General features: G+C 44.1%; 1 protein-coding gene across 2 annotated transcripts; it reads right to left on the bottom strand.

Annotated features, from left to right (window-relative positions):
- Positions 1–189: 189 nt before the first annotated feature.
- On the bottom strand, positions 190–13724 carry rec8b (REC8 meiotic recombination protein b). 2 transcript variants are annotated; one of them, XM_076970557.1, is made up of 18 exons: positions 13609–13724; positions 11522–11590; positions 10361–10503; positions 9106–9181; positions 8893–9013; positions 8642–8696; positions 8163–8230; positions 7849–7930; positions 7680–7764; positions 4541–4724; positions 3495–3641; positions 3151–3223; positions 2752–2915; positions 2571–2619; positions 1707–1782; positions 1382–1537; positions 1182–1288; positions 190–988 (listed from the first exon to the last, which is right to left on the bottom strand). In XM_076970557.1, the coding sequence occupies exons 3-18, from the start codon at positions 10491–10493 to the stop codon at positions 897–899; spliced, it is 1668 nt and encodes a 555-aa protein (XP_076826672.1). In that variant the 5' UTR covers positions 10494–10503; positions 11522–11590; positions 13609–13724; the 3' UTR covers positions 190–896. The 2 variants fall into 2 exon arrangements, with proteins under 2 accessions (XP_076826672.1, XP_076826671.1); XM_076970556.1 differs by lacking the exon at positions 13609–13724 and adding an exon at positions 11962–12260.
- Positions 13725–13740: the final 16 nt, after the last annotated feature.

The following is a 13740-nucleotide window of genomic DNA, read 5'->3' as shown; positions in this document are numbered from 1 at the left end:
CCCTCTGCAGGACCAAAGGGCTGACGAGAACCACACCATCACCTCCTACAGATCACACCTTCAGTGAATGTGACTATCACGTCCCACGAACGTCCCACTATATCCAAGGATGTTCTAGAGACATGTGTGCCACACGTCATAATCTGGATAAATATTAGAATTGTTATCACTATATAAAAAGTAATTTATTCAATGAGCATTAAACATTTTTATACACCGCACAACTCAAAATAGACATTCATTTCCAAAACAAGCTCAGTATTTAACAAAAGTACTGAGTTCAAAATTCATGAGCATATGTGTATATTACTACACATAACAGTGCACATAACTAAAAAGTTATGAAAATGCAGACAATGAATGTGAGTTTCAAATGTCAGTACATAACTACAGCTGCATTTTATTTTTAGTAGTTGATTTATGAGATTTATGAAACATTCTGGCTAATAAAATCCTATATTGTGTCAATCTTTAATGCAGAATATTGTATTTCTACATCCCAGTGCTTTATGAGTTTTCTAATTAGTCCCACAATATAAGGTCAGCAGTATTTAAACAGTATTAAAGTAATGAACAGGATTACACAAAATTAATCACCATATAAAACTGCATATCATTTAAAAATTATGTTTAAAAACCTATACAGTAAGAATTAAAAACCTAAATTAGGCATTTTCACTTCAAACCAACAATCACTAACTTTTTGCTTTTAACAATATCTTATCAGATTAAAAAAACATTCTTGCTAACTTTGGGTATGTGACTCACCCTGAATTTAGGATTATATTTGCATATTTATAATATCCATAGTTTACTGCCTAATAAAGTATTTCTGTGTCATAGTACTTTGGTGTACATTCTCCATACAACCAGAACAAATGTGTGGAGGATGCAGGTTACGTGTGTGTGTGCAGTGGGCTGTGTGTGAGGGTGATGAGTCCGTATGGCTCAGTCTGCCTCACCAACAGCTTCTTCAAACACACCAGCTCTGCGAAGGACACAAGAACATATCATACACACACATGCCCACACCTGAGCATGCATGTGCAAACACACACACATGACCACACACACATGACCACACACACATGCCCACACACACACACCTACACACACGCCCACACCTGCCCGTGCATGTGCAAACACACACACACACACACACACACACACACACGCATTACCTAGTACTTTGTAAAACACATGAGCTACATCTCTTCGGTCTGCCTCTAGGGGGAGAAGTGAGTAGAAGAGGATTTTCCCAAAGCGATCAATGTATGTGTTCACCGTCCTGTCAGAGATGGAGGGGGGGCGTTTGCAGAGGGTTATTGACCCACTCCACGAGTACAGCATGAAGGTCAGGAGAAGCTTTGAGTCCACTCACTCGATTAAGGTGTCCGCAGAGGCCTCGAGGGTGATCTCAGGGGTGATCTCAGGGGGGACCTGAGGGGTGACCTCTCCTGTTTCAGCCACTTGTGGCATTTCCACACACTCCTCCAATATTGCCTCCATGTAGACTGCGGCCTCGTCCATAGGAGACCTACACACACACACACACACACACAAACAGAGTTTTTCTGCGGTGACAAAATGGTTTGTCTCTACCTAAATGTCTCTAACCTTAATATTAGCGTGCAAAGAGGAATCTCACCAACTCATCCAACCACGCCCACTTTTTAGAACGCTCTACAAAGCTCGCTGTGTTTTACCTTCTGCTGATGGGGGTGATGAGGTCACTCTGAGACTTGTCTCCTTTTGACTCATCCAGTACCAGATCAGACGCAGCTACACACACACAGACACACACACACACAGACACACACACACACACACACAATGCATTGTAACTGACTATTATGTTCAATTAAATTGCTTATGCATTGTCATACAACAGTCACAAAGCAGATTTTCAGGTTAATATGCATCATTAAATCTCTGCTCTGTGTGAACGTCTACTGCAGCCCTGTTAACAGATCAGACGTTCTTCAGTTACTGGTAAACACTAAAGGTGTGGCCCCCATCCACTAATTACTCTCACAATCAACAAAGCGACGACATTCAAGAGTGCTGGAATATTCATTCTTGTTTTGTTTGCGTGACGTTATTCAACGTTAATTATTCATGACGTTGCCAGGGCCACAGTGACCTAGGGGGATTAACACAACCCGCTTCAGGAACTCACGCAGGTGAATGGCATGCTGGGATGCGTGGGAAGGTTAAGTTTTTTCGACTGCTTTTACACTTATCTTCCTCCCACACATTCGGCATACTGCTTTGTCCAAATTAGCTCTCCCTCCGCATTTGGGTCGATCCTGAAATGCGCACGTGTTAGAGGTGTGTGTGTGTGTGTGTGTTGGGCTGTAGCTCCTGGTGCTAGTCTGCCTGCTGAGATTCCTGCCTCATATCACAGACGCATCACCTGCTCTAGCAGGTGAACTACAGGAGCACAGCGCCTGTCTTGCGTAACAAGCGCCGAGTACGGTAAGCAGAAGGCGGCTGAAACGATTACACACAACATCCGAGATTAGGTGCAAATTATGCTCAGTGTGCGTTAATCTCGGGTCGCGTCTGACCTGAGACCTCGGAGAGCAGGAGGCCGGCCTCTGAAGACTCCCTCAGCACCTGGAGGAGAAGAAGCACACAGGAACAGCGTGAGAAGCAGCAGTCACCGCACACAGCCGATCACCTGGCCGTCCCTAAAACGTGAGACTCCCCAGCAGGCTAGCTGGGACAGAGCAGCCACGACGCTCCCACCTCTCTGCTGGACTCGTTCCTCCGCCACTTTCGGTCCTCGTCCACGGGCGGCTCTGTCTGCATCTCAGACAGCTCGCTGTCCTCCCGCGGGCCGCGTCCGCTGGGGAGGGGGGCGGGGACACAGCACTGTTTCCATAGTGACCTGAGGTCCGGGTGGGTTAGGGCTACCGTGGCACACAGAGTGGGATTAGCACCGGTCGGTCCACGTACGGAAAGAAAAGCAGATATATTATGAGTTATGAGTACCACAAATTTAATTTGCAAATTTACGCATGTTTCACTTTGAGTATGAAGTAAGTCCCTGCTTTAACCCACAGCAGCAGAATATACAACAGCATAAACTTCATTTGATTGGCTGAAAATACAGTCATGTGATCTGCCACAGCCACGAATACTTACAATTACAGGGAGAGCTGAGGAGAGCCGACGCCGAGAAACGGACGAGGGGCGGAGCCTGCAGCAGCACGTCGGACTGCGAGACAGAGATACCGTCATGGAACAGACGAACTGTGTGTTTGGTGCTCCTGTAGCCATGAGTGTGTGTGTGTGTGTGTGTGTGTGTGTGTGTGTGTGTGTGTGTGTGTGTGTGTGTGTGTGTGTGTGTGTGTGTGTGCTGACAGGTCCTGCGTTTCCTCCCAGGACCCGTTTGCCCTCTTTAAAGCTAACATTCTGCACTTTACCCTAAACATTAGTAGCTGTGGAAACAAAGGCTTTTCACGTTGCACCATAAACGTAACTCATACCAGTGCACGAGTGTCAGACTTCGGATTGCTGATTTGTTCTCGCATTGCCTCCTGGGAAATCTGCGTGTGATGGTCAGCAAAGATCAGCTGACGTTTGCGGTGGTGACGGCGATTTTCTGGAAGCACGACACCCTCTGGTGCGGGGGTCTGAGGAGGAGTGCAAGAAAACAAACCAGGAAAGAGTCAGACTCATGGATAACATGATAATCAGACTCATGGATAGCATAAGGGTCAGACTCATGGATAACATGATAATCAGACTCATGGATAGCATAAGGGTCAGACTCATGGATAACATGATAATCAGACTCATGGATAACATGATAATCAGACTCATGGATAGCATAAGGGTCAGACTCATGGATAACATGATAATCAGACTCATGGATAGCATAAGGGTCAGACTCATGGATAACATGATAATCAGACTCATGGATAACATGATAATCACACTCATGGATAGCATAAGGGTCAGACTCATGGATAACATGATAATCAGACTCATGGATAGCATAAGGGTCAGACTCATGGATAACATGATAATCAGACTCATGGATAGCATAAGGGACAGACTCATGGATAACATGATAATCAGACTCATGGATAGCATAAGGGTCAGACTCATGGATAACATGATAATCAGACTCATGGATAGCATAAGGGTCAGACTCATGGATAACATGATAATCAGACTCATGGATAGCATAAGGGTCAGACTCATGGATAACATGATAATCAGACTCATGGATAACATGATAATCAGACTCATGGATAGCATAAGGGTCAGACTCATGGATAACATGATAATCAGACTCATGGATAACATGATAATCAGACTCATGGATAACATAAGGGTCAGACTCATGGATAACATGATAATCAGACTCATGGATAACATAAGGGTCAGACTCATGGATAACATGATAATCAGACTCCTGGATAGCATAAGGGTCAGTCTCATGGATAACATGATAATCAGACTCATGGATAACATGAACACCCCACCCACCACAACCTCACACCACCCCACCCCCACATTCACACACCTCACTGCTTGAGCACTGGGACTCTACGGTCTGTTCAAGACTGTGCTCACTGGGCCCTCTAGTGGCTGGTAGGGGTAAGGGAGGAGGGGTCATCTCCAGGGCAACCATGTTCTTGACAGCCTCCAATGGGTATCCAGTATCCTCCATGATCAAAGTCCTGTTCTCACTCGCTGATTCCTTCAGTCTGGGTACACACACACACACACACACACACACACACACACACAAACACACACACACACACACACACACACACACACACACACACACACACACACACAGTGAATACACATACACACACACACACACATGCACGCGCACACACACACACACACATTAAGACTAGACTCTCCAGCAGGCTACTAGGTCTGTATCATTTAGGCTCAAAACCATTTTAATCATCTTTGATTAATATCCATAATGCTAAACACAATCATGAAAACACTGATGTGCTAACAAATTCTTCACCCCTACATACGTGTTCACGTTCCCTTATATACACCAGAAATGGCACTGATCCCATCATATGTACTGTTATCGTACTGAGTTGATATCAGCAAGAAGTTGTGGATTGGATGTCAGTGATGAAATAATTAGAGGTGTCAATTCCAGGTTCATAGATTAAAAGTCCTCACCAGGATTTTGCTCAGGCTTCCTGGATTGTGTTGATTCCACTAATTTTACCTGGATTGCTAATTAGAAAATCTAGCAAGCTTGAGCATAAAAACAGCACAGCTGCTTGTAATAATAAGGTTAGTTTGAGCAGGTCACATGATAACAGCTGGGCTAGTCTGAGCACAGTTCAGAGCGCTGCAGTTTAACTAAAATGCTTTCTTCCCTTTAACCATTAAAAACGATTATGTTCAAGTCCAAATATCCATGCTTGCACATGTTTGATCTCCTAGTTTGATAACGCAACGTGGAGAACGGACTGCCTTCTGCCTTCTAGTGAGAGCATTTAAATGAGAAAGAACAGCGTTTTCAGGAGAAATGAAGGAGACTGTAATGAGAGACATGGATTTACGGCCAATCGAGAGGAGAAACTAAATCCTAAGTCTTGTAAATAAAGCTTTTTTATTTTATATCCACACATCTGTAAAAATAGCATATATAATAAATTCCACAAAAATTCCACTAAACAACTGAACCACAGCTCCACGGTGGTTTTTAATGACAATTATCTGTTCTGTGTCCATGCCAGGCAACAAATGCAAGAAATAGTCATTTTAAATAAAGAAATAAAATAATTTCATGAAAGCTACTTCAGTAAGATGAGCAGATGTCTGTCAGTTAATGACCGTCTACGTTCTGAAGAAACACACCAATGGGCCATCATCTGCAGGCCCATGAGCTGAATACACACAGCGGCGGGTTTGAATAGCTCACTCGACACACCTCCCCATCTCATTTACATCTCATACAAACCACAGAAGACCCACATCTCTGTCTTAGCCAGACAGAAGGTCAGAAGGTCAGAAAGGCACAAGGTCCAGAAGGTGTTTTACCCTGTATTGACTGAAGGTTTTTGCTAACCAACTCACAACTGTCTTCAAACAGATATTCAGGAGTTGTGGGAGTTGTGTGTCTCGGTTCACTTCAAACACAGCAAAGTCGTCCCCATCACCAAAAGCCGTTAAAGGATTAAGGACTCAATGACTGCAGACACATCATCATGATTCATGTCATGAAGAGTTTGAGAGATTAGTATTAGCACACCTAAAGGACGTCACAAAGTGTGTGTTGGTCCCATTGCACTTTGCAAATCAAGCCAAGAGGTCCATGGTCCAAATATGCGGCTTCGCTTCATCCTTCAGCATCTTGACCAGCCCAGATCCTAAACCACAGTTCTGTTCTCAGATCCTAAACCACAGCTCTGTTCTCAGATCCTAAACCACAGTTCGGATCTCAGATGCTAAGCCACAGTTCGGTTATCAGATCCTAAACCACAGTTCTGTTCTCAGATCCTAAACCACAGTTCTGTTCTCAGATCCTAAACCACAGTTCTGTTCTCAGATCCTAAACCATAGTTCTGTTCTCAGATCCTAAACCACAGCTCTGTTCTCAGATCCTAAACCACAGTTTGGATCTCAGATGCTAAGCCATAGTTCGGTTCTCAGATCCTAAACCACAGTTCTGTTCTCAGATCCTAAACCACAGTTCTGTTCTCAGATCCTAAACCACAGCTCTGTTCTCAGATGCTAAACCACAGTTCGGATCTCAGATGCTAAGCCACAGTTCGGTTCTCAGATCCTAAACCACAGTTCTGTTCTCAGATCCTAAACCACAGTTCGGATCTCAGATCCTAAACCACAGTTCTGTTCTCAGATCCTAAACCACAGCTCTGTTCTCAGATCCTAAACCACAGTTCGGATCTCAGATGCTAAGCCACAGTTCGGTTCTCAGATCCTAAACCACAGTTCTGTTCTCAGATCCTAAACCACAGTTCGGTTCTCAGATCCTAAACCACAGTTCAGTTCTTGGACTTCAGAGCAATAAAGATGATAGAGGACTTGAGGAGGAACCTCCACCACTGCCCTTAGCTTCCTCTACAAGACCTGGATGGCTGTGTGGTCCTTCAGGTTTTGGAGGACTACAGTGGAACAACAACTCCCATCAGAAAGAAATCCTAACAAAGGATGTAGTTCCTGCACCAGCTGAAGAAGTTCAATCTAGTGCCTTCATAGTCTAGTGTAAGACATTGCACCATCATTACACCATGGCATATGAGCCCTGCTGTTCTACCGCACACCCTGTCTCATACTGAACATGCTTTGACTCAGATGTATTATATTTTTTTCTGTTCTGTTCAGCACTGTTGCCTTCTTACTCACTGGCTGCTGTATAGTGTGAAAGCTCTTTTGTCAGTTATGGCGCAATTATGCTCTTTACTCTGTACTGTGAGGAACTGCATGGCAAAAGACAACTTCCTTGTGTGTGCAAACGTACTTGGCCTAAAAAGCCTGATTCTGATGCTGTCCGTTATCTTCAGAGTCAGATCAGAGGTCACTGTTAGCTATATCTGCCTTTTCATGAAGCTACTGTCAACTCTCACATCACTGACATCCAGTCCACGGCTCTAACGTGTGTGGTGTGTAGTAGAGACGAGGTTAAGCCTCCGTCATCTCCATCTGCTACTTACAGCTCTGTGGAGACCACGACAGCCTCCGCCTCTCTCCCTCTCTCCGCCTCCGCCTCTCTCCCTCTCTCCTTATCCTCCACTTCGCCTGGTCCCGTAGAGAGAAAAGAGAAACATCCACCCACCCGTCCAGTAAAGTAGCCACGAACCCCTGTCTGCGCGTCTACGTCACCTGGGAGGAAGATGGTGTCCTCCTGCTGCATCAACATCTCCACCTCCTGGGCCGTGGCCTCGGGCAGCTCCATCCCGCCAAACTGAAGGGTGGAGAAGAACGGAAGTTTGGAGGATGAGGAAGAGGAGGGCCGAGGGGCCGGCGTGGGGTGAGGGCATCTCAGATACACGCTACACTCCCTGCAGCTCCGCGTGGGCGATGTTTCGGGCAGCCTTGCTCACGTGTTCGTGCACGTTTTGGGGTTGCGGGTGGATTTTTGAGCAGATCGTGGGTCCGGCGTGGGAGAAAGTATGTAAATGTAAAAGTGAACGCACCTCAGGTGTGAGGGTGCTCTCTGGCTCCTTGTCTTTGATGGTAATTGCTTCAGGAGAGACTGTGAGACCTTCAACGGATGAGAGAGAACATGTGCTGAGCTGATGCTCGAATGAATACAGATCACACACACACACATACACGCACACAGACACACACACCACACACACGCGCGCACACACACACACACGCACACACACACAGACACACACGCACACAGACACACACGCACACACACACCACACACGCGCGCGCACACACACACACACACACACACACGTGCACAAACACACGTGCACACACACACACACGTGCACACACACACACATACGCACACACACACACTCACACACGTGCGCGTGCACACACACATAAACATGCATGCACACACACACACACACACACACACACACACACACAGTTACAAAGAGATATTCACGTTGTTTCATTTGTCACCTACTGGTACTGTAAGTTTTCTTACTTGTCACCAGATGGTGTGGGCGCAGAGGTGATGAAGTCTCCATAAATCGCCATGACTGAAAACGAGCAATCAATAACAATAACTTTGATAACTTTACTTGAACAGCAAGGGTGCATGATGGGAAAGTGTGTGTAAGGTAGCATTTTGTTAGGCAGCATTCATTAATGCATTTCCTATGAATAAATGTGCAGTCATTCTGCACAGTGTGAACCAATCAGAGCACGCACACAACACACGCCCTATTTCCTAACCTGGGGGAGCAGACAGGGCGTAGGCAGCTCACATTCGACCCCCATTACTCCAAAGAATGGCTCTATAGCGCCCTCTGCCTCCTCCAACAAGAACAGCGAGTCAGGGATATCCAGGGCCAACCTGTAAGAGACCAGCCCAACCTAGCATGGCTACCACTATCAAGGGCTGTAGGATGTTTGAAGAGCAGATGTACTGAAGTTCTAGAGTCTGACCTGTCCAACTCCTGGACGTCAATCTGTGAGAACCTCTCTGAGCGCAGAAAGCGCTCAATGGTGTTCTGGACCTCCTCTGGGGAGACATTAAAATCACATTAAGATCATGTCAAAACAATTCACACTTGGCCAAACTTCATTATTTGAAGGTTGTTTCACTTATTATGCGTGTTATTATCTATCTGTAACACTCAAACACTCTTCTTGTTGCCAAGCTCTGCTTGAGGGGTTCATAACACTAGAGATAAGCAGAGATTTACTGAAGCTTCATTATCGCTTTTTTTAACCCCTGACAAGATCACTTATCTCAGGTTCAGATAAATACCTTCTGCGCTGAGACCTTTTAATGCTCCTATTCACAAACGTATAATACACCACATCCAGCAGCGCAGCTTACATAAAACTTACACACGTCATTCCTTAAAACGCATATAGCACGCAACATCCATCTCGAGCCCAACAGCCATTATATAATAATGCACCAGAGCACCTCAGATTACTCCAGAGCCTCGCGAAAATCCCATTAGAAATCAGTCACGACGACAGAAAACTTCAACACATTAAGCCTCATGCAGTATTTCACCGGGCAAGTGCATGAATGACTCTTGCAGTGTTAAATAGCATTTGCAAACAGTTGAAGATCATTTTCGGTGATCAGTTTTCATCTCTGTTAAAACATTATGCTGATAGGCAATAAGGAGTAAACATGGAGTCCTTTAGCAAGTGTAGAGTGGGTCACCGATCAGTAAATGCTAATGGATGCACTGTGAGATAATGGGGCATTTGCCTGCGTTTGCTACAGCGAATGCACAATTAGTAAAAACAGGAGTGAGGACACGGTCGTAAAGGTGATGCTGTAGTGAACACGCTGAAGCAGATGTGGGAGCGTTCTTGGTCTCGGGGACGTGTAAAACGCAGGCGAGGCGTGTTTTACAGCACAGCTGGGGAAAATCACATCACAAGTGGTTCAAGAACTGCAGCAGAACAAAATGGAATCAGATCTGAGTAAGTACATGAAAGGAAACACAAACAAAAGTTCCTGAACAGGCTCTAGATTCCGTAGATTCAGAAGCACACCCACTGAATCAGGGTGGGAGTATTCATTCTGATATCAAATGTATAGCAGCCTAGGGCTTACTGTGACTTTGTGTTTGTGAACAACATGCTAGACACAAGAGTTTAAGCAGAGTTTTTCTGCCATTCCTCATCGGTTATTAATATGAAGACGAACACTGTGATGCTTGCTGTATCTTACCCAGTAGGAAGGCACACTGTCGGTGATAGACGATGACAACTCCATACTGCAGCTGAGAGGACAGGTACAGAGAGAATCGAGGGCGTGGTAGGCTTGGGTCAAGAGGTGGAACCTGGACTTGCACGTAGTCCATAATATCCTCGCTGCACACACACACACACACACACACACACACACACACACACACACACACACACACACACACACACACACACACACACACCGTTTTTAACTTAAGGAACTACTGGAAAGCCCAGATGTCCCTGCCTCCCTCTCATAACTTCATGCAGTGTGTGCAGTAATGCTCGTCAAAGGCTGTTTCAGCAGCTTAAGAGTCAGGGGCACAAAAGTAAAGGGGAAAGCCTGCCGACGCTAAAGGAACACCTGGAGAGCCTTCTGAACGGTGATGTCCCGGCGAGCCTGACTAAAACCCCGTTAGAAATTAGTCACGGCCACAGCAAACTTCACCGGATAAAGCCTTATGCAGTATTTCATTATTAATCTCGCTCCATAAATGACCCATCAGTTAAAACATTCCCTAAAACGTTAAGACTTAAATCAGTAACGTTTTTACTGCAGTGACATTATCGTCTCTGAAAATCTGAACAGGTCACCGAAAATCACATTTGAACCATCAGACTGATAAAATACGCCAGTCACACTGGGTTATAACGTATACCATGAATGTAAATATACGTTAAACGATGTCAATAGATTTAAATAAACAAGATGTTGCGTTTTCAAAGATGACCATAGGAATAACCACTCTACATATGGACACGTTGCACAGTGTAGTTTGCAGATATTTGTCGTCAGGACAAATCATGAACATAAAGCAGAGTATTAGATGAAAATGTTAGCTTAGCTACCTGCCTCGTGACAAAATAGCTCCATCTAGCGAGCTAATTGATAACTGCAAGATGAATAGAAACGGTCGATAACTGGCCTGATAAACCTTAAAAACACGCTCAATTGCGCCAGCTTAACTACGTTTTGCAGTTTAAATGGTAATAAATTATATGTATCTAGTATCAATTCAATAATATAATGTGTTTAAACGATTGATCGTGTGAATTCAGGGAGGGAAGATCCCTGCTAAGAAGGCCCTTTCATGAGTCATGATATGATGAATGCCCTTGTGAAGAGTATCACACAGCTCACCATGTTTTTCCGATGTTGACCTTGAGCAACTCCCTTCTAGTTATCCTGATGCCTTTAGTAGCTGCCAACCTGTATTAACAGTAAATGTGTCATGATGGTAACAGTATTGACCAGACCTGGAATCTTCTTAGGAAGGACACTTCAGACAGGTGCTTCTTTGTGTACATTTGTACACACACTCTCTCTCTCTCTCTCTCTCTCTCTCTCTCTCCCTCTCTCTCTCTCTCTCTCTCACACACACACACACACACACACACAAATTTAAATATATATACACCAACATATATGATAGAGAGAGCTATCTCTAGCTAGCTAATGTAAGTAGGTTAAATAACCTAGCCATCAAAATCCGTTTTTTCCTGTTAATGTTTTTGTCAATTAAACTGAATTTGAAGCTTTATTATAAAGCTTTATTATCTTACACAGAAGGAACCTCTTACCATATTGTGGAGAAACAACCCGTGTGACGGCGAAGAACATTAGGATAGTAAAACATTTTAGCTCATTAGTTAGCTAGCAAGATATGTTAGCTAGTTATGTATCTAGTTATATATCTCAAAATGTAGCAATTGCTCTAATGCTGAAAAAAACCTGATTTATTGAACCCGATTACTACTTAATAATTAGATAGAAAAGAAAATGTATTTAAAAAATTTGACAGATTGCCAGATTAAAATGACAGACTTTCCCGCTAAAATTTGAAACCGAGACGCTGCGCAATTCTTCTCGACCAATCAGACGACCCCGTTCTGTCGCCTGGAGGGCTGACCTGACTTGTTCTAAAGAACTCGTGACCCTACACACACGCACGCACACACACACACACATATATGGTTAGGGTTGGGAACCCTATATATAATATATATGTTATTAAATTATAAAATACTCTTAAATGGACTTTTGTTTTGTTAGGGTCAGTTTCGACCCAGGTATAAAACAAGATCATAAACCGAAATCATAAACACACTATATACCAACACTTGATCTTCAGGCAGGGGCTTCTGTTTGCCTTCTTCACAAAACAAGGAGACATTTTCAGACACGTAAGGCCAAATCAGTTTACAGTTGTGTATACTGTTGTGTATGCTGTCAACAGAAAGGCCCACTGGGCCACAACAAACATTTAAACCAATACTTTCATGGATAAGGAAGTCTAACGTAAGAGGTAAGAATGGATTATATCAGTGGTTCCCAAAGTGGGGGGCGCGCCCCCTAGGTGGGGCGCGGAGCTATTGCAGGGGGGGCGCGGAGCTTGAAAGTAAAACGTGCACATGTGTCAAGGGATGCACCGATTCCGATATTAATATCTGAAAAAATTCTAGATCGGGTATCGGGGACAATGTGACCGATCCATAAAAACAGATCTATTCACTCTAATTATATGCTTGTATTGCTTGCTTTTCGGAGTTAGTTCAACCCTAATACTCGTGCTGGTGGTATTCCACTTAGTCCGTTTATTTGCTGGTTGACCAAAATAAACCTGGGCTCCAGCAATACTTCACTGTTCATACATGAACTGGTGAGTTGTCCAAAGCTCATTTAATGCGTTACTTACAGAAATAAATTAAAGAGCAGTGGTCTGACTCGGTCTACGGCGGAAAGCTAAAAAAACAATATTCCATACGCACGCTCAACTCGCTCCCTTAAAGAGACAGTACACATATTTCTGGCCGTTACATGCTTTGTGCTCTGCGTGATGTCTGCGCTTGCAAAGTAGCCGCATATGTATTGCTGTTTCTCTTATTTCATCTCCTTATTTATTTTAAATTACATTTAGAATTCTTGAACCATTTAAAATGTTTCTTGCAGGTAAATTTTTTCATGTTTGACCAAAGTTGTGAACCTATTGTTTTTGTAAGTTTTCAACACATCCCTAGTCAATATGGGGGGGGGGGGTGTAGGGGGGGCGCAAAAATATTCTCATCTACTAAAGGGGGGCACGGCAGAAAAAGTTTGGGAACCACTGGATTATATTGTGTGTGGTATCTAATGGCTGATTTGAGTCACGGGTCAAAATCGACCCATTAACATAAGAGATAGTAACAGAAAGCCAACACAAGAGGAAGATGATTTTTGTGGATACGCACTTGTACACTCAAGCTGGTTTTGTTCACCATCTCTTTTAAACAAGGAAAAAACACGACAACCATAATATGCTTCCTTTGTGTTTCACCACAGTCACCGTTTAACGGAAAACTCTCCAGACTCTTCACGTCTCC

This window comes from Brachyhypopomus gauderio, chromosome 13, assembly GCF_052324685.1.
Source record: "Brachyhypopomus gauderio isolate BG-103 chromosome 13, BGAUD_0.2, whole genome shotgun sequence".
In the NCBI taxonomy this organism is placed as follows: domain Eukaryota; kingdom Metazoa; phylum Chordata; class Actinopteri; order Gymnotiformes; family Hypopomidae; genus Brachyhypopomus; species Brachyhypopomus gauderio.
This window is presented reverse-complemented; position numbering and strand designations above follow the sequence as displayed.

Coding starts and splice junctions, on each gene's coding strand:
- rec8b (XM_076970556.1), bottom strand. CDS start 12,017: ATGTTTTACTATCCTAATGTTCTTCGCCGTCACACGGGTTGTTTCTCC. Junction 7,931..8,162: donor AGAGCACCCTCACACCTGAG/GTGCGTTCACTT, acceptor TCCACCCTTCAG/TTTGGCGGGATGGAGCTGCC. Junction 2,916..3,150: donor CCTCAGCTCTCCCTGTAATT/GTAAGTATTCGT, acceptor GTGCCACGGTAG/CCCTAACCCACCCGGACCTC.